This window comes from Haliotis cracherodii, unplaced genomic scaffold (assembly GCF_022045235.1).
Source record: "Haliotis cracherodii isolate W230 unplaced genomic scaffold, xgHalCrac1.p SCAF_9, whole genome shotgun sequence".
In the NCBI taxonomy this organism is placed as follows: domain Eukaryota; kingdom Metazoa; phylum Mollusca; class Gastropoda; order Lepetellida; family Haliotidae; genus Haliotis; species Haliotis cracherodii.
The window spans coordinates 33,324,150-33,350,448 of record NW_027266343.1 but is presented as its reverse complement, the minus strand read 5'-3'; the positions used below and the strand labels follow the sequence as shown (position 1 = coordinate 33,350,448).

The 26,299-nt window shown below is 42.1% G+C and overlaps 1 protein-coding gene across 1 annotated transcript in view; it reads left to right on the top strand.

The window, feature by feature from the left end:
• Window positions 1–26,299, top strand: part of LOC139452682 (serine/threonine-protein kinase 32B-like) — a 146,845-nt gene that overhangs the window by 66,173 nt on the left and 54,373 nt on the right. Inside the window, exon 2 of the mRNA XM_071234226.1 lies at window positions 7,734–7,789. Coding sequence (XP_071090327.1) covers window positions 7,734–7,789 — 56 coding nt within the window. The remainder of the gene's footprint in view (window positions 1–7,733; window positions 7,790–26,299) is intronic.

Genomic DNA, 26,299 nt, shown 5'->3' with positions numbered 1-26,299 from the left:
TGCGGCATGGTATCTCAGTGAGCTAGCACTATAAATCGGCATCAGTCCGGACTAGTACAAGCAGCCACACACACACCCACGTGCATGCACGTCGCTATGTAAGTGCAATAATCTTGGACGCGACGTTAAACCCCATTTCACCTCACCTATAACATTGCCATCATGGCAGCCATTCTGGAAATACATTTGAGATCCCAACTTGACTGTATATACTCAGGCATGAGCCAAATGCCTTAACATGAATGTGACAAATAGTATTAAAACACTTGTACTTGTGCCCAAAGGATTGTTTTTACAATTGCTTTAGAATTTGATGTATAATTTTTAAAGGATACAAGCGAAATCAGTGCATCTGCAAGGCTTCAGGTTGCAATCTTTGATTTCGGCGCTAATCCCAGTTTGGGGTCATTGCACAAGCCATTTAAGACCTTAAGGGGGTTCTGCTTTCTGTATAAACACTTTAAACTGATAACCTCTATCTGAAACCAGTATTTGCAATATCGCTGTGCTAAATTATACAATTGACTGTGCAGAGTTGCGTCCCTTAGGCGTGCCAGAAACCTATGATCCTGCTTCAGATTCATATGCTAGTTGCACAATACAGGTGCGACACTTTGGGTTTTCCTGCCTCATTAGTGAGTGAGTGAGTATGGTTTAACGCCGCTTTTAGCAATATTCGAGCAATATCACGGTGGGGGACGCCAGAAATGGGCTTCACACTGTGTATCCATGTCGGGAATCGAACCCGGGTCTTCGGCGTGACGAGCGAACGCTTTAACCATTAGGCTACCCGACCGCCCCCCTCCCCCCTGCCTCAATAAACTGACAGGCCTCACTCGCACTATACCATTCACTGGAGACGACCGCATATGCACATTAGAACATAGGCTGGAAATAGTCGACTGCAAAGGCCCTCTTCCGTACCAAGGAACTAAATTATATCCTTCGCGAAAACATCCTGATCGTGATCAAATCATAGAGGACGCATAAGTATAGTTTAGTGTCGCATTCATCAACGTGTGAGAAAATGAGCGAATGCGTGGCTTAACGCCCTAGTCAGTATGCTGGAATCTGATCGCGGCACAGAAAGCCACTATAGAAAGTTGTACTTTAAAATGATTATTGTGATTATGCCGTTCCACGTCAATAAGTGTTTTTTTCAGTCGATGTGGGCATGTCACATTAGCCGTATTAAAGATAGACTAAGACTTTTAGTATATCTCCATCCATCACGATAAAGCAACCCGGCTCCGGTTACGAAATGAGGCCACAATGTGTATAATTCATTAATGAATTTCTATTGAATTCTTTCTCTATCTTATATGCTGGAATCTGCGCTGCTTTGATAAATTAACGTGTAAATGCATATCTAGTCACAGCCCCGTCTAATGGGCCCCGTTGTCGGAAGCTTTTTAGCTATTGTTAGCCTCCCGGGGTAGGCCATCAGCAAAAGTCATTTCAAAGTTTCTGGACGCTTAACAAATACACGGCCTTATGCGACTTGCAAGTTGTGAGGATCCACTGGTCGTTAGGAAAGTATCATAGATTTATGCTTGTCCTGTCGCGTCTGTCAACGCCAGCCAATCTAGAAACGATTCCCGGTATCATTTCTTCCTGCTCGCGTCAACTTCTGACCTTTTGCAGACGATATGTGTTTGTTAACTAACCAGATGGAAACGTCAGTGGTTGCCAGGTTACCCGTGCCTCGTGGAGTTTAAGTGTTGTGCATACATCGTTATCACCCTTACCACATTTGCCGCCATCTTGTTATGCGCCTTAGGCTTGCTATTTCCGGTAAAACAGGAAGCTGATATGGACGCAATGTGACACAATGTCCTCTTAGTATACCGTCTAAGCCCCAAATGGGGATCTACACAGCAGTTAGGTTAAAGTGTTGTGGAAAGCGAAGAAAAAAGTGACCACGTAGTTACTCCACAGAAGTCGATCTTGGTCACTGTCGAATAAGGGGCAGTCTATTTATTAACATCTAACATAAAATTTTGAAGAATAATTTCTTTGATAGTTGCAGTCTCTGTGTATACTAAATTCAGCCGAATTACAAAGAAATGACGGGCTGAGAAGGCGAATTGGTGATTCTTAGTGTGAGCATCGTGATAAGTGACCCGTGAGTTAGTGTATGCAACTTACTAACTCCACAGCGAACAATATTCAAGCTATATCATTGCGGCATTACATGTTTGAGTCCGTACGAGGGAACCAGTGGTTGAAATCATGATCAACGAACAACACCATCAGGGTACGATGGCACACAATCAGTCAATCATCATCATCTTTCGTCTTTTTCGACAAGCATGAGGTACCGATCCGGATATTCCCATAGGGTACAAAACAACTGAGACACATGGCAGTTTGTCTTACTATTATATCATAATCGGGCAAATGTGAACCTGCCCTGCGACAAAGGAGACAAGCTATTGGTTCTGGGTACCTGTGATGCCCCATGTTGCAGCTCGACACAATCATATCCAGGGCCCAATGTGGCCAACCCCCCCCCCCCCCCCCCCCCCCCCATCTTTATCGCCTCTGACAGCAACTAATCTGACCAAAATAAGTCTGGTTTATCAGATACTGCGATTCTGTCCTGTGCTCCCTGTGCTCTTCTCTGTCCAGGAATCCTTGGCGGGAGACAAACATGGGTACTGGGGACCTTCTCTGTCCAGGAATCCTTGGCGGGAGACAATCATGGATACTAGGGACCTTCTCTGTCCAGGAATCCTTGATGGGAGACAATCATGGGTACTGGGGACCTTCTCTGTCCAGGAATCCTTGGTTGGAGACAATCATGTATACTGGGGACCTTCTCTGTCAAGGAATCCTTGGCGGGAGACAATCATGGGTACTGGGGACCTTCTCTGTTCAGGAATCCTTTGGCGGGAGACAAACATGGGTGCTGGGGACCTTCTCTGTCCAGGAATCCCTACTGTGAGACAAGCATGGGTACTAGGGGCCTTCTCTGTCCAGTAACCCCTACTGTGAGACAAACATGGGTACTGGGGACCTTCTCTGTTAGGTAACCCCGACTGTGAAACAAACATGGGTACTGGGGACCTTCTCTGTCTAGGAATCCTTGGCGGGAGACAAGCATGGGTACTGGGGACCTTCTCTGTCCAGGAATCCTTGGCTGGAAACAATCATGGTTACTGGGGGCCTTCTCTGTCCAGGAATCCTTGGCGGGAGACAATCATGGATACTGGGGACCTTCTCTGTCAAGGAATCCTTGGTGGGAGTTAAGCATGGGTACTGGGGGCCTTCCCTGTCCAGGAATCCTTGGCGGGAGACAAGCATGGGGACCTCTAGGAATCCCTACTGGGAGGCACTCATTGGTACTGGGTGTACCTACTCTGTCCAGGAATCCCATCTGGGAGACAAGCATGAGTACTGGCTTTACCTACTCTGTCCAGGAATCCCATCTGGGAGACAAGCATGGGTACTGGGTGTACCTACTCTGTCCAGGAATCCCATCTGGGAGACAAGCGTGGGTACTGGGTGTACCTACTCTGTCCAGGAATCCCATCTGGGAGACAAGCATGGGTACTGGCTTTACCTACTCTGTCCAGGAATCCCATCTGGGAGACAAGCATGGGTACTGTGTGAACCTACTCTGTCCAGGAATCCCATCTGGGAGACAAGCATGGATACTGGCTTTACCTACTCTGTCCAAGAATCCCATCTGGGAGACAAGCATGGGTACTGGCTTTACCTACTCTGTCCAGGAATCCCATCTGGGAGACAAGCATGGGTACTGGGTGCACCTACTCTGTCCAGGACATTGGGGACCCTATATTTGAAGTCCCCACAAGGGAGATACGCGTGGAAAACTTGGGACATATAATTCTTCCAGGAAGTGAATTTGGTGGTCTCACTGTTCATTAGTGTCCACGTCGTTTGTCGCCCAGGCTGGAACTTCTCAATTGGGAGGGTATTACTATTCAACCTTGACCTTCATCCCTGCCGTCACTTTCATGTTCAGTCAAACACTAATTGTCAATTTCCCCCCAAGCCACTAGACTCGTATTATTAAATTAAACAATGGCTTCCGCAAGTGTGATTGATACGTTTCGCAAAGATCCTGAATAACTAAGCGACAGGTGAAAGCGAGCCATGCGTCTTCCCCTGAAACGAAGCGTTGCTGTGACGTCATGAGAGCATGTTATCGCCGGCGGTGCTGATCAGCAACACCTGCAGCTGTAATAAAGCCGTCGTTGTAGATGTTGCTCTGAGATGACGCTGCTGTACTGCATTTGTATCACTTTGATGAATGTTTTGTATGTGCTATTAGCATTGGCAGAGTCATCCAGGCTGTGGAGGTGGACGTTTATTTGTTTTGATATTTCATCTTCTGTTGGTGGATAAAGGGAGTTATTATTGTTTTATGCGAGGGAACGGGTGGCCCAGTCGTCTAAGGCGCCGCGATTCGCTGTGCAGAGAAGCGTCCCTTGGGCACGCCAGAAATTATGATTGTGGGTTCGAATCCCGGTTCGCCCCGATTATGTTTCAAGGTGTGTCAGCACCATGGGTTTCACCGTAGCGGTAAACGTCTGAGACCTACATCACTTCGGGCTTTCCTCCCATATTAAGCTGACACCCCCCGATATAACTGGAATGCGTCTACTTCCTCCGGCTTACCCTACCACCCTTCCCAGACAGTGATGCGTCCATTTCCTCCAGCTTACCATACCACCCTTCCTTTACATTGATGCGTCTACTACCTCCAGCTTACCCAACCACCCTTCCTTTACATTGATGCGTCTACTGCCTCCAGCTTACCCAACCACCCTTCCTTTCTTTGATGCGTCTACTGCCTCCAGCTTACCCAACCACCCTTCCTTTCTTTGATGCGTCTACTACCTCCAGCTTACCCTACCACCCTTCCTTTACTTTGATGCGTCTACTGCCTCCAGCTCACCCTACCACTCTTCTTTCGATAAAAGCGGTGTAAAACAATACTCACTCCTTCGTTCCTTTACAATGTCGCGTCTACTTCCTCCGGCTGAACCCACCGCCCTGTCGATACCTTGACACTACAATGTATGTCCTCTTGTTGCCTTGATTCTGCTCAAGACGACATGCAATTCATTGTGTAGAAGACGGAAGTCCCTGTTGCGTGTCGCCCTTGCATGAAGACGGTCTGGCGTTAGGTAACGATTACCGATACCATCACTCATTGTTCCGCTCTAATCAACGAATGGAGAATAGATGACACGATAAAGTTTAAGATATCGTATTTCTGCCCAGGTGACTATTCCTAATATAATGAAAACCCTTATGTAGATGTTCCATATCAAATTGCATACTACCTATTTCCTATTAACTATAAAATCATGCCTCAAGATCGACCGACCTGTAGTATGAACTATATTATGGATCATTTGCGGTTGACAGTGATATCCAGCAATACCACTACAACACTACTGCCTGAGGTATGTGGATATAAAACGTCAACGCCAGAGATTAACCATTTGATTCCACTGGGCGTAAAATATAATCTAGCGGTGAAACGTATACGAATGCTTATTTGAAAAACAGAGACGTGCCCAGATGTTCGCCAAAAGGGTAAACATGTCATGCCCAACCAGTAGCACCCGCCACTAACATTGAATAAAAAAAAGCATCTGTTTGTTTCCTGACGCCGTACTTCTAACATGCGACGGTGGTTTGTAAACAAACCAGACAAGCTGGTGTGGTAATAACGCGTCTAGTGGTTTTGTTGATTTTGAATAAAGTTTGGGCCCTGATGCGTTTGTTTGTTTATTGTTTAACGCCGCCTTCAGCAATATTCCAGCTATATGGGGTTCTGTAAATAATCGAGTCTGAACCTCACAATCCAGTGATTGATATCATGAGCATCAATCTACGCAATTGGGATACGATGATATGCATCAACTTGCATCAAGTCAGCTAACCTGACTACCCGATCCCGTTAGTCGCCTCTAACGCAAGCATGGGTTGCCGAATACCAATTCTAACCCGGATATTCACGTGGACGGTCGTACAAAATCGCGATATCGAGTTTATTACAAAACATTATTGTAAAAACAAGAAAGAATTCAATTGAATCCCTCTCTGTGTAAATATTCTAGTCAATTGAACCAGTCATTGCACTACGAGTTTAGTCAATTTAATCCCTCATCGCACAATAAAGTAAAGTCAATTGAATCCATAACAACGTAAGGGTCGGTCAATTGAATGTGAATTAGTGAGTGAGTAACAGGGTTGGTTTTAACGCCACTTTGACCCTATCATGGCGTGTCCGCTCGTGTGGGTTGAAAGCCCGAATTCAGTTGCGACACTTCAGGCGACAAGGCCACCCGTGCTAACAAACCCGCCCTACCGGAATTCGAACCCACGTTCATAGGTTTTTGCCGTGCCCAAGGGGCGCAACTCTGCAAAGCGAATCGCGGTGCTCTAAGCGACTGGGATACCGTGCTCCCAAATCTGAGGAAAGGCTACATAATGTTAAGGCTGGTGGGTGACGTTCGGTCTCTGGTGTCCCCCGCCGTGATATTGCTGGAATATTGCTAAAAGCGGCGTAAAACCATACTCACTCACTCGGGCTCAAGTTCGGCGAAACACCGTCAGCCAGGTGGAACAGGCTTTGCGAACGTTGCTGTAAGGAATAACCACGATATACAGAACAAATAAGTTTGGCATCATGATTTTTTTGGGGGGGATATTTTTTATGAAATTGTGTCTTCACTACAAAAAATTTCCTCAAAACTATTTATGATCCCCAACTTTCTTTGGTCAGTATATCGTGGTTGTTCCTTGCAGTCATTGATACTACACGCATAACCAGCATTCGGTACTTTATTTTGTTAATCTTAACATCTGGCACTGAGAATGGTACCGTCTATATTTTTGGACTATTACTATTGTTCCACCCTGGTACCCAAACCTTCTCAAACCATTTTTACTTGCACCATATGTTCAGGTGACCAATTGATTTGCCTTTGCATTGGTTTGTAACGGGTGCCCTCCTTTTCGATAACACCTGTTATCATCACTATTTCATAAACACATATTTGGAATAGTACAATCTACTCTGCTTTTAGCAGAGATTTCTTTTGAATATGGAAATGGTTTTGTCGCTTTTATATAATTATTGTTTTAAAAACAACCAAACCTTTCCTTCCGAAATGTAAAGCCTAGGAACACGAACGGGTCGAGTTTACTTCCTCGGTCGCTGTTACTGTTATGTTTCTAAAAACAGCGACAGAGGCAGTAAACTCGATTAATTATGGGATATAACTTTATAGGCGATCCGAAACGGGAAAGACAGCAACTCCTAATGCGCCTTCTAAATGCTGTAGCATGAAAGTAAACAATTTGTGGATGTCCAACTTAACGTCTTCAGGGGATCTCGCGACAGAAACACAACGCGGTCTTGACAGTTAGAATATTAAACACTTTTAAATCAATTTGCGAACATCGCGGGGCAAACCTCGCGCGAAGAATGACCTACAGCCTATCTGCTGAGAAGGCTGTTTTTCTCGGGGGGATTCAGAGGTGCATCAATTTTAAACATATTGTTATCTCTCTGAACAGTCTAAGAGTTTTGCCTTTGGTGAAATGATTATAAAGTTTTGGAGTGTGAGGTGGCCTGTTGGTACCAGAGTGTAAACAACATTTCAGCCGCGTCTCACGTTTGAAAAATACATGTTGAATAATAATACAGATTTTTATTAACATATGAATGCTCTTTTTCTTTTCAGTCAACTTTGATCACTTTCAAATTCTCCGTGCCATCGGGAAGGGAAGTTTTGGGAAGGTAGGTGTCATACGTTCCTTAGAAAATTTCAAAGAGCCTTATACAACTCGTGGTCAAACGTTGTTTGATCAAGGTTACAGCATTCAAGGCCCCAGTAAAGCTTTCAAACAATTTTATGGTAGGCATGTGGGGGACATTTTAAAATTTGACGCTGAAGTGACAAGAATGATGTCCGATTCAATTCCCTATTTTGACATGTACCATATGTTTTCATGTATTTTTCAGGTGAACTATTGGTTTGCCTTTGCATGTGTTTGTGACGGGTGCCACCGGTGATGCAGGATACGCTCACCTTTTCGCGAACACCTGGTATCATCACCATTTGTTAGTGCTTCATAAAAACGTGCTCATGATGTCGTCAGAATCGTACATTCGGCTCTGCGTTTAGCAGATATTTCTTATGACTATGGAAAGTGTTCTATCGCTTTTATTCATACATCGCATAACTGGTTACCAATAAACTATACTCCCTCACAATGAAGACGAGTTCCCATTAAGAAGCTGCATTAGAAATAACGGTTTGTTTTATTTGATCTGTTCTGGATTTGACCGGCGTCTAAGTGCTTATTCTCAATCCCACGTTCGCTACAGATGTTAAGAGCTAGTGGTTTTATGGGCACTGCCAAAGTACGGGTTCGAGTCCTTGATATGAGTGAACCCCAACCCCATTTGGGATTTCGCGTTTCATATGCCCTGAATTAATCCAAATGAGGTGATGTGAAATGGGGTTTAACGTCGCATCCAAGATTATTGCACTTATATAGCGACGTGCATGTATGTGTGTGTGTGTGTGTGTGTGTGTGTGTGTGTGCTTGTACTAGTCCGGACTGATGCCGATTTATAGTGAAGCTCACTGAGATACCATGCCGCAGTTTAACATGAATACCCCACTCAGACACAGTATACTGACTCCGAGCCGACCAGTCCTTGTTTTAGCCCCTTAATGCCGAGCGCCAGAAAGGGTAACAACAAGTACCATCTTTTAACGTCTTTTGGTATGACGCGACTGGGGATAGAACCCGGACGCTTTACCACTAGACCACGGATGCGGTCTTAATCCAAATGAGCAGTTACACCCAAGACATTCAAGCACACATGCATTAAAATTGTTACAAGTAAAAGGATGTCGGTTCTTTGCGATTTTCTCAGTAATCAAGGCGAAAGTTGGGATGCTATTTGACTGGCATTGTTTCAGGACGCCGCGATATTTGATACTAAGTAAATCTCCGATCTCTAACTCCCACTAAGAAAGGCAGTTGGTTAATGAAGAAAATACCCAAGTGGTCTTTTTACTTTCAATTCTTCTCAATGTGATAATTATTGTATTTTACAATGTCGAGAAGCATTTGTTTTCTGATTGACGGGATTGCTTGTCAATGAGTATTCGATCCCTGGAAATTTTAACATTCGAAAACACAAAATGTTTTTTCCTAAACAAACTTCCGGGCAAAAGAAAGTATACACCCATGTTTGATGGTGGCTAAACATGGATAAACAGGAAATGGTTATTCGATGGTGATGTATTTGATACGGGTATCGTAGTTGTGTTTGGATAATTTAATTAGTTTGTCTCAAAATTGGGACTGAGTGTTTTTTTAGCTGCATGTAAGGATATTCAAGGTATATCAGAGCAAGGAACCAAATAGGTTCACGGGTGGGGACGCTTAACAGCATAATGCAAAATCACCGCGGTTGTCCCATTACTGAGCGTTACATGACAGTGTCGAATAGTAGTGTCTGGATATCTGTGTTGACGCATATTTAGATGTTCAGGAACATAAGGGGCGGTCGGGTAGCCTAGTGGTTAAAGCGTTCGCTCGTCACGCAGAAGACCCGGGTTCGATTCCCGACATGGGCACAATGTGTGAAGCCCATTTCTGGTGTCCCCCGCCGTGATATTGCTGGAATATTGCTAAAAGCGGCGTAAAACCATACTCACTCACTCATTTACTCAGGAGCATAAATGGAGGCTATATTTCCAGGATGCCCAGATTTAATCGTGAGTAGGTGTGTCGTAGTGAGTCGGACAAGAATCGGAATATATAAAGTAGTGACAACGTGAGGGCGTGTCTCAGTAACTGAGTATAGCTTTACGCCGCTTTTAGCAATATTCCAACAATGTCCCGGCAGGGACACCAGAAGGGGCTTCACATTAAATTATGTCCCCATGTGGGGCATCGAACTCAGGCGTTCGGAGTGACGAGCGAACACTTGAACCACAAGACTACGACACGCGTATCTGAAAGGAAATACCTTCGGTGGAGGTTTATTCCAAGCTATCAAAGAGTGAGGAAGTTGGATTTGAATTGTATTTCAGGTTAAGTCACTAATTGGCACTTAGTTGGAACAACACGAAGACTAGACACTTTAATAGATAACAACTTCTTTATTGCTCGTAACAGTGTCTTCAGGTAATTCGGTTGTAACACGGCATGTCAGCAAAGAGGGGGGTAGCTTAGACGCATGGAGGTCGTACACATTTCTTACTTCGGAGAGAGAGTACAGAGATTTGCTGACAGTTCAAGTATTGGCGCGATCCCTGGATTTGAATGCTATAATGTGCATTTTGACACGGATCTGGATCGCCCAGAAGGATGAAACTATCTCCCAATTACAACTTCCCACTCTCCACATTTGCTGATGAAGAATAAATATTGATCACGCAATAGAGATATTAAGTAAATAGTCTGATAAACACTGGAAATATGGCTTGGCTATGATGAAGCGTTTAATCATTTAGGTAGAATGAAGACTTGAACTTTTCGGTTGTTTGTTCATTAAGGAATCATTGGTCATTATTTTCACCATCCTAATGTGATCTAGTAAGACTTTCCAAATCATTTGATGGGTTCCTAATGTGTACTGTCCTTTCAATGACCCAGCTTCTGATAGATATGTCCCCCATGACCCCGGCGCTTCCCCGTAGAGGCAGAGAGCCGTCGAAGACGTCTTTATCACCGTGGTTTCACTTACATTAGTATTACAGCTATACTACTTGTCAATACTAGTAAAGGATTTCCCGTTACGATTGACGTGGATAGAAAGATTTGCTGTCAAAATTAATAGTCTTCAGGGTAACAGTACATTTTGGCTAACCACGGAAACAGCTCTAATGTGCGCTGCTTGCCATCATGAATTGAACTGCGTCCATCTGGCCATTCGGCTCGCCCCGGAATGACGAGTTTTGACGATCTGAAACAGCCAGAAACTGATTTCCTCACAGCTAGGTTTATTTTTCTCATAAGGCGTGGATATCTGAGAAAAATAAGCCGCGTTGTAGGGATATTCGATTCTTAAGTCTTTAGGTATTATTGATTACACGTACCGATGAAGGCTAATGGGAACGAAATGTTATATATCGTGTATCCTTAGCAATTAGTTTGCAATCTGAAAATGTGGGTATTTCTTATCAGAGGAAATGTGAAGATTTTCAAGAGCAAATAGACTAAAAATAGTGTGCTTGGCCAAAAGGGTTTACACCTTTGATAACACATGTACGTTTCTGTATATACTTGATGGAAAACAACATATTATAATTCACTAATAACGTATTTTGTCTAAAAATACTAAAAGAGTAATAGGATTTGGCTTATTATCGTTATTATTTAGAGTACGATTCTTCATGACCCAAGACGTTATTATTTCACCTCTTGTGGTAGCGACATGTCTCTTTTATAGTCCTTATATTTCTTGCAATATGCATCCGATTTTCAGTAATCCATTCATATAAATTTCATCGTTATTTTGCCTCTTTTGCCCAACAGAATCTGTTTCGGCATCTAATCTCGTTGTTCTCTGGCGTTGGCGTTGGCGTTGGCGTTGGCGTTGGCGTTGTATATTATTTATGATACTTTGTAACCTTACCCGTCTTTACTTTCTGATCGACAAAGTAGTTCTTTACGTTCAATACATGACAACAGAAACAATCGCACTAGCACCGTTATTCGCTTGAACTTAGCAGCACACGGGGACTTGTAGTAATGTATATTACAACCAAGATAAATATTTTTATGAATAATAATGTATTGCCATTGTGTGACAGGGAACAACATTTGGCGTTTTTGCTTTAAGGTTACGACTCACAATTGTGGAAGACGATTTGAAGCCTACGTCAGTATTTCCCCGTGGTTGAGAGCGTGACACAGGGATGAAAAAAGACAGGCTTGGTCTAAAGTTCGTGTATCTAGTCGCACGCACGCATGCACGAACGCACGCACACGCTCACTCTCACACACAAACATACCCACAGAAATCTGAGGCCTATCTCCTGGAACAAGAACCATCACTTATAAATGATCAAACTCTACCTTCACTTCAGGTTTCGGTTTCATTAATGTACATCTAAAGACAATCCAGTCTCGACCCAACACAGAATGGCGAGGGTTTTACGATACCAGAAGGTAGGCTAAATGTACAATATTAATGCGTATAAGTCACGCTTCCTCGAAAAGTGTTTTCCCTTGCGATAAACCCGGATGTTAATGATTCATCCTTGTGCAGATGAAGATCCCAATTAGTGTTTTAACATCAATGCGAGGCTTCACTGTCGTACTTGGCCAATGATACCAACGGTGTGTCAGGGCAGGGGTAACGTCGCTAATACCGATCTACCGTAGCAGTGCTCCATTACCGGTAATCGACCAAATGTGTCATTTGATCATCAACACCGTGTCAATAACGACATTCGACCATATCCTCCCATCACCGGCATCAGATACCCCAATCCGTGCCAGTAGCTGTATTTGTTCAGTGACACTACAAGCATCGACCATAGCACTGCCCTGAAGTAGGGGTACATGGAACTTGGTAGTCGCAGTGCGCCATTATTGGTACACAGGGGGCGAGAAACATTCTCACATTGCAGTCAGTCAATCACGTACATGTTATTCCTCTGCCACCATTCAAACAGTGATATGCTACATCGTTTGCCATTCTATCACTTACGATCTTACAATGTGACCATGCCACTATTCAGTGTCTTACAGTGGGGTGATTTGACCCCTAACAAACTTACATTTTGTCCATTTGACCCCTGACGGATTTACATTTTGTCTATTTTACCTGTGACAGATTAATAATGTGTCTATTTGACCCCTGACTGATTTACGTTGTGTTCAAATGACCTGTGACATGTACAGACTTACATTTTGTCCATTTGACCCCTAACAGATTTACATTGTCTATTTGACCCCTGACAGATTTACATTGTGTCTATTTGACCCCTGACAGATTTACGTCGTGTTCATATGACCTGTGACAGACTAACATTTTGTCCATTTGACCCGTGACAGATTTACATTTTGTCCATTTGACCTGTGACCGATTTACATTTTGTCCATTTGACCCGTGACAATTTACTTTTTGTTCATTTGACCCGTGACAAACTTACACTTTTCCCATTTGACCTGTGACAGACTTATATTTTGTCCATTTGACCTGTGACAGATTTACATTTTGTCCATTTGACCTGTGACAGATTTACAATTTGTCCATTTGACCTGTGATTTATATCATGGCCGTCAAACCACTGCAATTGTTACGAAGTGACCATTCAAATATGATTAAAATCAGATAATAAACTCTGATCTGAGGACATCTCCTTGGTCAGGTGAATATTGATGGATCTTTGACCGCCCTGCCGAAGGATTCGTGGGTTCTTGAGCAAATCAGATGTTAGTTTTCTAAAACGATCCCTTTCTTGACCTCCCCGACTCGGAAATGTGAACCTTATTAAAATAAACCGGCACAGAACACAAATATACCCTGGGAAATACACGCTTTGTGATGGAAGAACCTTGACGCTCAGAAATGACAGGGTGCATCGGCATCACTTTCAAAATTGGTAATTCGTATTTCTACTTGATTAATTATTCCTTAATAAAAAGGTTTCAGTTTTTAATAATTGTATTCAATACAAATCTGCATATACTGTAGGTGAATAGTTCACGATAAAAACACCTATGTGCCTAAAACATGACGTTGAAGGGTCACATTTTGCCCATTTGTCGAAATTCGTTAGCCTGGTGGAACAAATTCTTGATATTCAATTTCTGTTAAAAGACGTCGACAACATTATAAAGAATAACAGATAAGTGTGTAAAAAGAATCGTTAAAACAAATTGATGAGCAAAAGACTCGTTTGTTTGTAACAGGACTAATATCAAGGAATATACTTGTATTGTTAAAAGACATGAATTAACAACATCATTACAAGGTATGCCGTGAAGGAGAACAAGGATGTAGGTATTGTGTCCACAGTTTGGATGATGGGGTCAGTTGTTCAGTAATCGATCAACAATCAAGACGCATATCAACACATGAAACTCACTTTAATTCTTCAGAGTGTCACGCCTGTAGGTCAATATCGTGTTTTTCAACCACGGGCATCAATGCACGCCCTAAATCGAAGACGGGCAAAAGATGTGAGACGTCTGATCACATGAAATGGGATTCGACGCCATTTTACTCGGAGGATGTGTGCTAATTGATCCCTGTTATAAGGGCGAACTGGTCGTGCTCTTATGTGACAAGTATTATGTGGGTGGCCAAGTCAAGATATTCACATTCACGTTTTTGGCTTGAGTGAAATATTTTTACAAAACGCGATATATGGGGCCTTGCGTTGTCTTACTGGAACAAGATCCGGGGCTCAGGCAGAGAACCAGGTCAGTTTAAAGCTGTCCAATGATATTTTCTTCCCAAATCTCCAGAATTGTCTTGACTTGGCCACAGATGCCGTCCCAAACTATAACGCCACCACTTCCAAACGGTTCCCACAACGCTACGTATGTTCTCGTCGGCTCTGGACACTCTTCCATCTGCTCTGAAAATCTGGAATCTGCTCTTGTCTGTGACCATGACTTACGAGCCTGGCGACTGTCATTCGGCTACAGTGACGTGGAAATGCGATGCTCCTTGACGTACAGCAACAGCTCGATCTCTCAACGGTCTGGGTGTAAATGAACAGTGCATCGTTCCTTTTTGCCGAATCTCTGCTGCACTTGCTGCTATATTTTCACTTGAAACTCAATTTCCACTGATCTGGCTACTGTTGCACGTGCATTACGCAGCAAATGGTTTTGGTTGTGTTTTTTTGCTTGTTAATTTAGTTCCAATTTGAACGTTGTGACAGTATGAATGCCAGCATGGCTGGAGATGATTTTTAAAGAGTATAAAAATAGAGAATGTCACAAAACGAAAAGTGGGCCATGTTATACATCTTTTTTTGTTGTGACTGAAATTGTTTTATGTTAATGTTTGTATTTCTTGATGTAAAACGATAGATTTGTTAAAATTTGGTTCTCTAAAGAATTACTTTTAAATCACCTGAATTAGAACCGTATTCTAAAAGTGATTTCTTTCTTAAATGTGTTACAGTGTTGACACTTGCTTGTGCCAGTAGTGACATGGCATTTTTTATGCGTTAAGCTTGCAAACATTCTATATAAACTCTTCATCATATTTAAAAAAAAATAAATTAATAAGTGAAAGAAATATTTGTTTTCTTAGTTCCACGTGCGTGAACTATTTTTCATTTTTTGAAAATTATCCAGAGCTTTAATAACGACCCACAACAAGAAACTTTTTTGCTTTCGGAACTCCCCGATTATGTTCTGTTTCGAGATACAATGATAAGATATACTTGTCTGAATGCTTCGTTCACTCGTACCTAGCATTTAGAACGCTGATTTTGATGATTAGAAAGTTCATCTGAGGCAACCATCTAATGAGATGTCCTCAGGTCCTCGCACAGAGAGGTGTCGTATAGGAGAACATGATCTGCTGTCAATGAGAATGTGGCCATTCCTCCACAATCGTAGTAGGTAATAACATTAGGTCTTCAACGCAGGTCAGTAGTGTGGCACTCCATCTTCTAACATGGCATGCATACAGTCGTGATCTGGCCCAGATTATGCTTTCTCTGACGTCATCTATTCCAGTATTCTTACTTTATTTTTTTGATATACATGTATATAAAATTATCGTAATAAAGGTCACGTGTCATGTATAACCAGTACACCAATCAACGTGACCGTCCAGGAGTAAAGGGACCTGGGTGCTAGAAAACAATTGTGTTGTGACGTCATAAAGAGGGACGTTTGACGTCAAAATGGCCATGAGTGCGGACTGTACAAACATATTTTATTTATACATTAATTTGCAATGTAATGAAAACATTATTTTAAAACATTTCAGAATACATGTCTATGTTCAGTTAATCAGACTTTATATCTAAGAACTGCAATAATTACATAAACAGTTATAAGCATGTCTGAAAATGGGACTGCAGAAAATTAGTCCAACTGTTTGATGCCATTTGTCTTTGTAATAAACATGAATTGAAGTATATCAATTTTTATGATCATAAGATACCGTAGTTTTAAAATATATTAAGAAGTCAAAATGTGATTTTTCAGCCTTATCGCATGGTTGGTCACAAATATTGACAGCTGTTCGGCTTCGTTGTATGGCTGCGATTTTGCCGATGCGATGTAAAACATTGACTTACGCAACTCTGCGATTTTGTACACAGTCGTTTTCTGTGGTTTTGTCGTTTATCATGTTTGACATCAAATGTACCTCTTTGCTTTTGTGTTAATACAAATCTTGATCAATTCGTTCAAAGTGCGCAGGCGTTTGATTTTGAAACATCCACGAAATATGTTTTCAATTTCAATTTTTCAACATAATAACATACATATATACAAAAATACAATGTGATCAAATGGCAACAGTGGTTTACTTTAGTGCAGAAAGTAATATTATTACAAATTAAAAGTTTTTTAAGATTGTAAGTTCTCATATTTGACATCAAATGCTTAAAGGAAATAAAGTTTGACCAGTTTAGATATCTATTATCACTTGAGATATTTTATTTGCTGGTCAAAATATTCACATCTAAAGAGGTAGTGGAACTCGTCGGCTATGGCAGGGGAGGCAGATAGCTTACATGTATTGTATATTCACTTACAATGCCCTCCCGAGGTTCTGAATTTTAAAACTGGAGTAAAGATTTCTGGTGATAAGGGAAGATATTGTTCAAATTTGAAATTTGTTTTGTAAATTCTATAGTTGCAAGCTTTGGAACTTATAGTTAAATCGATATTCCATTTTCAAATACCATTTGGTCAAATTGGGAAAACATGATGAAGACCGCGATTTACATTTTGTAATATTTATTTGTTTCTAGACTTTCATTTTACCCAACGGGATCATGGCTGGCCAATCGCCGCGAAAAGTCGGTTTGCAGAGCTGCATACCTTAGTCATGCCAGAATCCGATGATTTTTATGATTCATGGTTTGTCACCTGCAAACACGTGCAAACTTCACCAAAGTGATAAGCATCGAAGACCTGCGTCCAATCGGGCTGGCCTTTTACATTGAAAACGATGGAAAACCGCTCAAAGAGGGCTTTAAACGCGCTCACTCATTTAGTTCGGACACGTTGAATCATGTTGTAGCTAAAGTAACATTGTCTTCTTGATAGCCAGAAAGTTGTTTATGTAGCCTTTTTATGCAACAAGAGGTTTTGAACCACGCGAAGACCTGGATTGCAATTGGTCTTCAGCAAATCATTCTTGTAAGAGACGTCTGACGGGATCGGGTGGTCAGTCTCGCTAACTTGGTTGATGCATTACATCGTATCCCAGTTATTTAGATCGTTGCTCATGATGTCAATCACTGGATTGTCTGGTCCAGACTCGTTTATTTACAGACCGCCGTCATATAGCTGAGTGCAGCGTTAAACAACAAACAGACCAACAAAAAAACATAAAGTTCTGACCTTCACAGAACGCTTGAGTATTTTTTTCGGGCATTAAGTGAATGGACTATGATTAATATTTAAGCACGTGGCGCTTTTAAGTCGGCATTCAACGAATCAATAGGATTGAAAACCGTGCATTGGCGTTACGTGCTTGGAGTAGGAAACAGACTATTAATAGCGTACTTAGTTGTTCTCCTATTCTGGGAAATGTGGAAGGAAGTGTTATGTTAAGCCGTCTAGCCTAAAAAGGCATTAAGAATACTTAAATAACGAGTGCAACAAATGTGGACTTTTCCACGTCAGTTTAAATAGGCTATTTTGTATGGAAGAACTTCGACTGCTCGACAACATGATCTTAAATGGCCCTTAAAATTTAAGAGTTTAGTAGTTTTTCTAAACATTATAAAACCTTAAAACATTGCTAAACAATATTCCTTTCAGAAGAGACCTGAAACACATTTCTTTAAGTACTCTGAACATCAGTTTGGTGCCATGCAGTCGTACTACACGAAGAAGCCAATATTACACTGCCGATTAATGTTAAGAGCCTTTAAAATCCTCATAACGACCCCGATTTTCCTACTTAACGGCTGGAAGTCTCACTGCTTATAACGTTCAACGTGATGGTATTGATTGTGCTTAAAGTAAACAAAAAGCAGGACATTTTCCTCGAGTCCGGTATGACCCATTGGAAAAGATGCCAGAGCTGCGCCCCTTGGTCGCGACAGGATCCGCTAGATTATGTCTTGGTGTATCAGTGCTAGGGAGAATTCTTTAGTTCACTGGTTCCCCGGTGTCAGAACAATCATGATTGCGGCATGTGGATGCATATATACAGGAACATGCCATGACATGCAGTTGACAAGGATACATGCGAACTTTGCGTTTTCATGAACATACGGGATCCAATGTAATTCCATGTCAGTTTCAGTGATGCTGGATACAGATAAATCAATAAGTTTGAATATTCTTAATGGTTATTTGGGCAGGATCGACTTTTTGATTTCTACTTCCCTATTAATTTTTTCCCCCTAAATTTATACCTATATTTCGACACTGCGTGAACTTATCATAACATTATCATATTGGCAAACAAGTTGGAAGACATTCATTTCAAATTTAAAAACATTGAGAAAACATTTGAAATGACATATATTCCACATATCCTGCAGCAATTCCACACCTTTATTATCAGAGCAGTACAGTCTAGTGGTAGTCTTTACGGATTGTTTTGCAGAATAAATAAGTTCGGCTTTTGAAGTTTGAGTACGACAATAATATCTATGCACTTCAAAATGACCGTAACTCTGGCTATCCGTAAGGCCTGGATGTCTGCCCGGGAAGGTACAACTATTGTTTGTTTGTTGTTTGAGGCCGCACTCAGCAATATTTCAGCTATATGACAGCGGTCTGTAAATAATCGAATCAGGACCAGACAATTGATTGATATCACGATATAACTGGGATATAATGGCATGCATTAACCAAGTCAGCGAGCCTGACCACTCCATCCCGTTAGTCGCCTCTTACGACAAGCATAGGCGCCGTTTACGGCAAGCATGGGTTGCTGAAGACCTATTCTACCCCGGATCTTCAAGGGTCGTACAACTATTGTAAACAAAGGATACACACGCAACTGGACATAGTTTGTGATGTTTTCGGATATGTTATCAAGAAAGTTCTCCGTTTCATGACGTGTTCATCTGAATGTGTAGACATTTTAATTATGAAACAGGTGAAAAATATTTTTTTCAATGTCACATCTTACTGGCCTGTGGCAGACGTACAAGGTTGACCGCAAGGAACTCTTGGTAGGAGAATGCGGTAGTTGCGTGATCTTGCAGAAATGTCTAATGTTTGCCATTTTTATACCCCCGACCTTTTAGCTCAGGGGGATATAGTTATACCAAGGTTCCGTCTGTCCGTCCTTCCGTCCGTCCGAAAACTTTGTCCGCGCGATTTCTCTTAAACTATTCAGTGGATTCATCTCAAACTTAGTACATATAATCTATGTCATATGCAGTCCAAAAAATAAATATTTTTATTAATTTTCCATTTTTTATGAACTTTTCAAACCCTAACCCTATCCATTATTTAATTTAAAACTACTGAAACACTAGGCGGGTCGGGGGTATTAGCGAGCCACGCTCATTTTTGCCCTTGTTTGATTTTCAAAATCAAAGCAAACATAAAACTCAGACCATTATGGTTTCTGAGGGGATGGTTTGGTGTTGAGGCTGGTTTTCAAGAGTACCTTTAAATACGTTATGTTTATTTAGAAGTTTTTGTTTCGGAAAGATTAAAACAAGTGGCACACGTGGTACAAATGAGCCTCCATACTTTCCTCAAGTGCATTAAAGTCTCTGCAGCATAAAGTTATCATAAACAATGCTGCGCATCTGACGAACAAATGAGAGTACTTTTAGACGTTGTGTATCTCATTTCCTTGAATAGAAACCTCTGTTTATCACTGGTGGGTCTCTGGTGGAGATCAAGGACGAAGAACGTTCGCTCATTGCAAAATCCATCAGAATACGAGGTCTCGTCAGGGCAGCTACCTATTCCTGTTACTTCGGAAGCGTTTCCATTGAGTAGTGTCCGATACTGTAAACGTCAATCACTTTGATCGATCTGTCAGATCGATATTTATCATCACCAATCAGGATTTATCGTTGGCTCAATCAGTCTAGATCATATCCAGTGAAAATCGGCTAGTTGGCGAATCGCAAGTCTCTTGTGAGTATCCGAGGGAGTCTATTGTTGCCTTTATTGATTGTTATTGTTGTTGGACCTTGTCGTGGTCCCTTTGAGAAGACCGTGTCTGGATGAAATGGTTCCCCAGAGTGTCTGTGGGCTTTGTCTTGGCGGTTATATGAAGCCATAGGGGTTTCACGAATAAAGTCTCCAGACCAGGCACATCCTCTGACGTTTCCTGGGTGAGTGTTCACAGCTATGCCATGGCGGCGTGAAGTAATTAAGCCATGGTCCGTCAAACTAGTGGTCATCCAGTAGTCTAGGGTGGTCCATTAGTCTGAGGTGGCCCAGTAGTCCCGGGTGGTCCAGTAGTCTTGAGTGGTCCAGTAGTCTAGGGTGGTCCAGTAGTCTAGGTTGGGCCAGTAGTCCAGGGTGGTCCAGTTTGGTCCAGTAGTCTTGAGTGGTCCAGTGGTCTAGGTTGATCCAGTAGTCCAGGGTGGTCCAGTAGTCTAGGGTGGTCCATAAGTCTGATGTGGTCCAGTATTCCCGGGTGGTCCAGTAGTCTGGAGTGGTCCAGTAGTCTAGGGTGGTCCAGTAGTCTAGGTTGGGCCAGTAGTCCAGGGTGGTCCAGTTTGGTCCAGTAGTCTTGAGTGGTCCAGTGGTCTAGGTTGATCCAGTAGTCCAGGGTGGTCTAGTAGTCTAGGGTGGTCCATTAGTCTGATGTGGTCCAGTATTCCCGGGTGGTCCAGTAGTCTGGAGTGGTCCAGTAGTCTAGGTTGGTCCAGTAGTCTAGGTCTGGCCAGTAGTCCAGGGTGGTCCAGTTTGGTCCAGTAGTCTTGAGTGGTCCAGTGGTCTAGGTTGATCCAGTAGTCCAGGGTGGTCCAGTAGTCTAGGGTGGTCCATTAGTCTGATGTGGTCCAGTAGTCCCGGGTGGTCCAGTAGTCTGGAGTGGTCCAGTAGTCTAGGGTGGTCCAGTAGTCTAGGTTGGGCCAGTAGTCCAGGGTGGTCCAGTAGTCTAGGGTGGTCCATTAGTCTGATGTGGTCCAGTAGTCCCGGGTGGTCCAGTAGTCTGGAGTGGTCCAGTAGTCTAGGGTGGTCCAGTAGTCTAGGTTGGGCCAGTAGTCCAGGGTGGTCCAGTTTGGTCCAGTAGTCTTGAGTGGTCCAGTGGTCTAGGTTGATCCAGTAGTCCCGGGTGGTCCAGTAGTCTAGGGTGGCCCAGTAGTCAAGGGTGGTCCAGTATCCTGCGACGGTCCAGTAATCTGGGGTGGTCCAGCTACCGGATCATCTGCTTGTGGGTTGGGGTGCCACATTCTCACATATGATGATTCTAGGTTTGTCAGCACCATGCCTACGACCATGGGTTCTACCAAAGTTGTGGAACGTGGTCCTGTGCACAAATCAAGTGAAATTAAGCCACGTAGGTCGCGGAGGGTATGGGTGACCGTGATCGGTTTCTATGTTCATCCAGCGGGTACCCGGTAGTGACTGTTAACCTTCTAGCGCCTCACAAGCAGCATGGGTTGTATACTCCCCAGGGAGCTGAGAATGAAACTCGAGTAAACACTGATCCATTGATCAGGGTATTAATAATGTAGTTCCAAGAACATTCACGTGGTGACTGGAATCTGGCGCATTATACTTGGACTAATGTGTGCTTTTCAGTCTGAACCATGTTTGTTGGTTGTTTATAGCCACATTCTGCAGTATTCCAGCTATATGATGGCATGTAGAGTATATCAGGATGGTTTTACACTGCAGTCAGCAACATTCCAGCTATATGAAGGCGGTCTGTAAATAATCCAGTGATTAATATCATGAGCATCGATCCACGCAATTGGGGTCGATGACATGCATCAACCAAGTTAGCGAGCCTGACCATCCGATCCCGTTAGTCGCCTCTTACGGCAAGCATGGGTTGCTGAAGACCTATTCTACCCCGGATCTTCACGGGCCGGCATCCTATGAATCACCCCTGGAAACCCAAACAACCTTAACTTAATATGTATAAGTGAATACACAACGCGTGTATACTATGTAGCGTTATTAGGAGATAAACGTACTGTGTTTTCAGCGTAGGGATGGTTCACCTGTAGATGTATCCGTCTTAAATTGAATAGAGAACCGAACGCGCATTTGTTAGCGAATATTGAGTGCAGCGACACTGGTGACGGCAACTACATTTCTATTAATGACACCTTCCGTGATAATATGGCCGTTAAATCAGCTGTTTCGTGGTGATTATTGTGGTTTGAAACCATTGTTTTAGAATTATGTATTTATGATGACTAGGTGGGACCTTTTAAGTTTATTTTTGAAAACAGGGTGATGCAAAAGGAACGTTTTTATTATTTGCCACAAAGAAAACCAACATCCACATCTGGGCACACATGGAACTCGGCTCTTTAATACAGTGTCAGGTGTCAAGCATGTCATACGGTGGCCCATAACGGACATGGAGTCTGTTTTTCAATATTTTGATGTTTCACTTACTTTTATCGTAACCTTTTGCAAATTAACACAATTTGTCATACAAATGTGTGATAAATCATGTATAAAAACAACCGATAACATGGAAAATGTACTTTCAAGTAGCTATTGAGTCGCTGAAATGTGAAGCGAAAATGTCAAAAACTAAAATGGAAATGTCAAAAACCAAAACGAAAATGTCAAAAACAAAAGCGAAAATCTCAAAAACTAAAATGAATCCACAGTTAACTGTTTCCACCGCGGTGGAAATAGTTTTCTGAATTTTCGCTTTTGTTTTTGACATTTTCATTTTAGTTTTTGACATTTTCGTTTTAGTTTTTGACATTTTCGTTTCACTTTTCAGCTATTCAATATCTTCTTTACACATGATTTATCACATATTTGTGAGACAAATCGTGTTAATTTGCAAAAGGTAACGATAAAAGTAAGTGAAATTATGTCAATATATGGAAAAAACAGACTCCATGATCCTTATGGGCCACCGTAGTGTCATTTTATGGTAAACGGTGAACGCTTCGAATAACACGGGAAATTTCAACAATATGCTTTTATTGGCAATAAAAATGACTGACACGCGGAATTTATAGTGACACGCTAATGCCAAAAAAACATATCTTGTTTTCAGTCCCATGTTTCATCCTGTTCAAAAATGATTCAGCCTTAAGATCGGTCATCCAATTTATAATCGTTTAGCGTCGTTTCGGACGGATAACATTGTTTATTGACTCCCTGAATTCTGTCTTACCGTTTTTGTAATTAAGTGCTTGATCTTTTTATGGGGTCGGTAGTCGGAGTAAAAAATAAACCAACATGCAAATAAAAAACGAAATGTTATAGAAAACACTGTATCATGTACAATATTTTTTATTGAATGAGTTATCAAGGGGTAAATTCCATCCTCACATCCAGCTATTTCAGTTTTTTTTGCAGAAATTTGTTTACAGACTCGGATGGAAGAAAAAATAAGACTTTTCTTGAAATTGTAAAAAAAACGAGTCCCCATTTGTGCATTAATATGAGGTACAACCAGGAGACGATCTATGACAATCAGATTCATTAACTGTAAATAATGAGCATATTGGTAAATGACTTGTGCAACTCTTTAAGTACCCTGTTTGGGATTGGGCGTTGGCGTGTGAATTTTGTTTGTTTGTTTGATTTGTTTGTTGTTTAACGCCACACTCAAGAATATGCCAGCTGTGTGACGGCGGTCTGTAAATATTCGAATCTGGACCAGACAATCCGGTGATTGACATCATGAACATCGATCCACGCAATTGGGATACGATGACATGCACCATCAACCAAGTCAGCGAGCCTGACCACACGATCCCATAAGTCGCCTCTTACGAAAGCATAGTCACCTTATAGGGCAAGCATGGGTTGCTGAAGACCTATTGTACCCCGGATCTTTACGGGTCGTGAATTTAATTTTCAGAAATCTTTGTCCCATGGCTTGAGGGGTCTGGTGCTTAAAGCGTTCGCTCGTCACGCCGAAGGCCCGGGTTCGATACCCATATGGGTGCAATGTGTGACGTCTGCCGTAATATTGCTGGAATATTGCTAAAATTGCTAAAATCGGCGAAAAACCCAACCCACTCCCTCAGTCCCTCACTCTGAAATGATTTAAGCCATGACCAACATCAAAGTACCTCAGCACCTAAAATGTTTAAACAACATTGTTTTCGTAAAAGTATTTAAAAATAAAAATAAAATGAGCACCGCGCTCATTGACAGATTCACATTTGACCAAATAGAGCACATTTATCACCCACATAAATATTATTAGCCCATGTTGATGGGTCTATTTTGGGCAAACAGCTCTGATCAAGAAAAGGGTAAGCTACTGAATAAATCACAACTACCTCCGTTTATAAACAGATTAACTTTGAGTCTTGAGGTGAGTAAATATGTCATTGTTAATTCCACATAATTTCTTCCATGTGACAGACGACTGCTTTACTTAGCCTGAGGTTCGAATCCAGCTAGCAACATGCATTTTTGTGGAATTGTACATCATCGACCGAACTAAAAGGGGAACACGAAAGCTCCGTCATTGCCAAGTCGTGTTCAAGTGAAAGTTCAGTCAATTACTGCACGGTCAAAGAGAAAACGAGGCCATGGTTTACTCAAACGCTAATGACATAGTGTGGGGCATTCGAAGTAGCTCATCTACGTAGACCTTTGCTTCATTTATGCTTGTTATTAATGCTATTCAGGATATTTACCGTAGTTCATGTATGATTGGTACATATATTTCACCTCACTGGCCACTGTTTGTTAAAGGTTTGTCAAGGATAGAGTTAATTATCAAATATTATCATAATTTCAAAATGGCCAACGAGCTAAGCGGAATTCCGGAATTTCTGTCCTGCAGGCAGCAGGTTTGTGCGATCCACATGACGCGCCGATACATTATTGCGAGGGAACGCTGTAGTATCGCGAGGGTAATGTGAATCGTACTGCGAAGGAACGCGATGGTATCGCGGGGGTATTGTGAAGGTTATTTCGAGGGAAAGCGGTAGTATTGCGGGAGACCGTGAAAGCTATTGCGAGGGAACGCGGTAGTATCGCGAGGGTAATGTGAATCGTACTGCGAAGGAACGCGATGGTATCGCGGGGGTATTGTGATGGTTATTGCGAGGGAAAGCGGTAGTATTGCGGGAGACCGTGAAAGATATTGCGAGGGAACGCGGTGGTATCGCGAGGGTAATGTGAATCGTACTGCGAAGGAACGCGATGGTGTCGCGGGGGTATTGTGAAGGTTATTGGGAGGGAAAGCGGTAATATTGCGGGAGACCGTGAAAGCTATTGCGAGGGTATGCAGTAGTACGCGAAGGTAATGTTAATGCTATGGCGAGGGAACGCGGTATTATCGCGAGGGCAATGTGAACGTTAATGTTTTAACGAGGGTACTCAATAGTATCCCTTGAGGCCGCAAAGGTTACCGCGAAACGTGGTTGTATCTCGACGAAACGGTACACATATTTTTGTACAATGGCAGGATGGAGCTTCCGGAATTATTGAATATACTGAATATATACCGTATACTGATGGACATTAATAACGGAATTATATACGTAAATTTCAGTGTCAAGATTCCCTCTGCAAAGGAAATTAGACAGTATTTGAAGTGTATGAAGTGCTACATAGGTATAAAAGGTCAACACTAGAAAATAATCAATCTCGATTTTCCCACGAAACTGATTTCATTGACCGTCAAATACAAAATAGAGGTGAGAGTTGTATGAATGGATCATTCATGACACTAGGTGTTCGCAAAAAGGGTAAGAATGCCATGCTCTATAAGTAACAAATGCACTATTTGCATGGGTTCTCTTTATTATTTCCATTAGCTTACAGTAAACTACGTTTATGACGAACACGTTTGTAACGAACTGACGGATATGACGAATTCTTTTGGGTCCTGGACATTTTTTGTATATATATATAATGTACATATGCTTATAACGAACTACGGTTATAACGAACTAAAATTCGTGGCTCCTTTGAGATCGTTATAACCGTAGTTTACTGTATACTGGAAAGGATGGAATTGTAA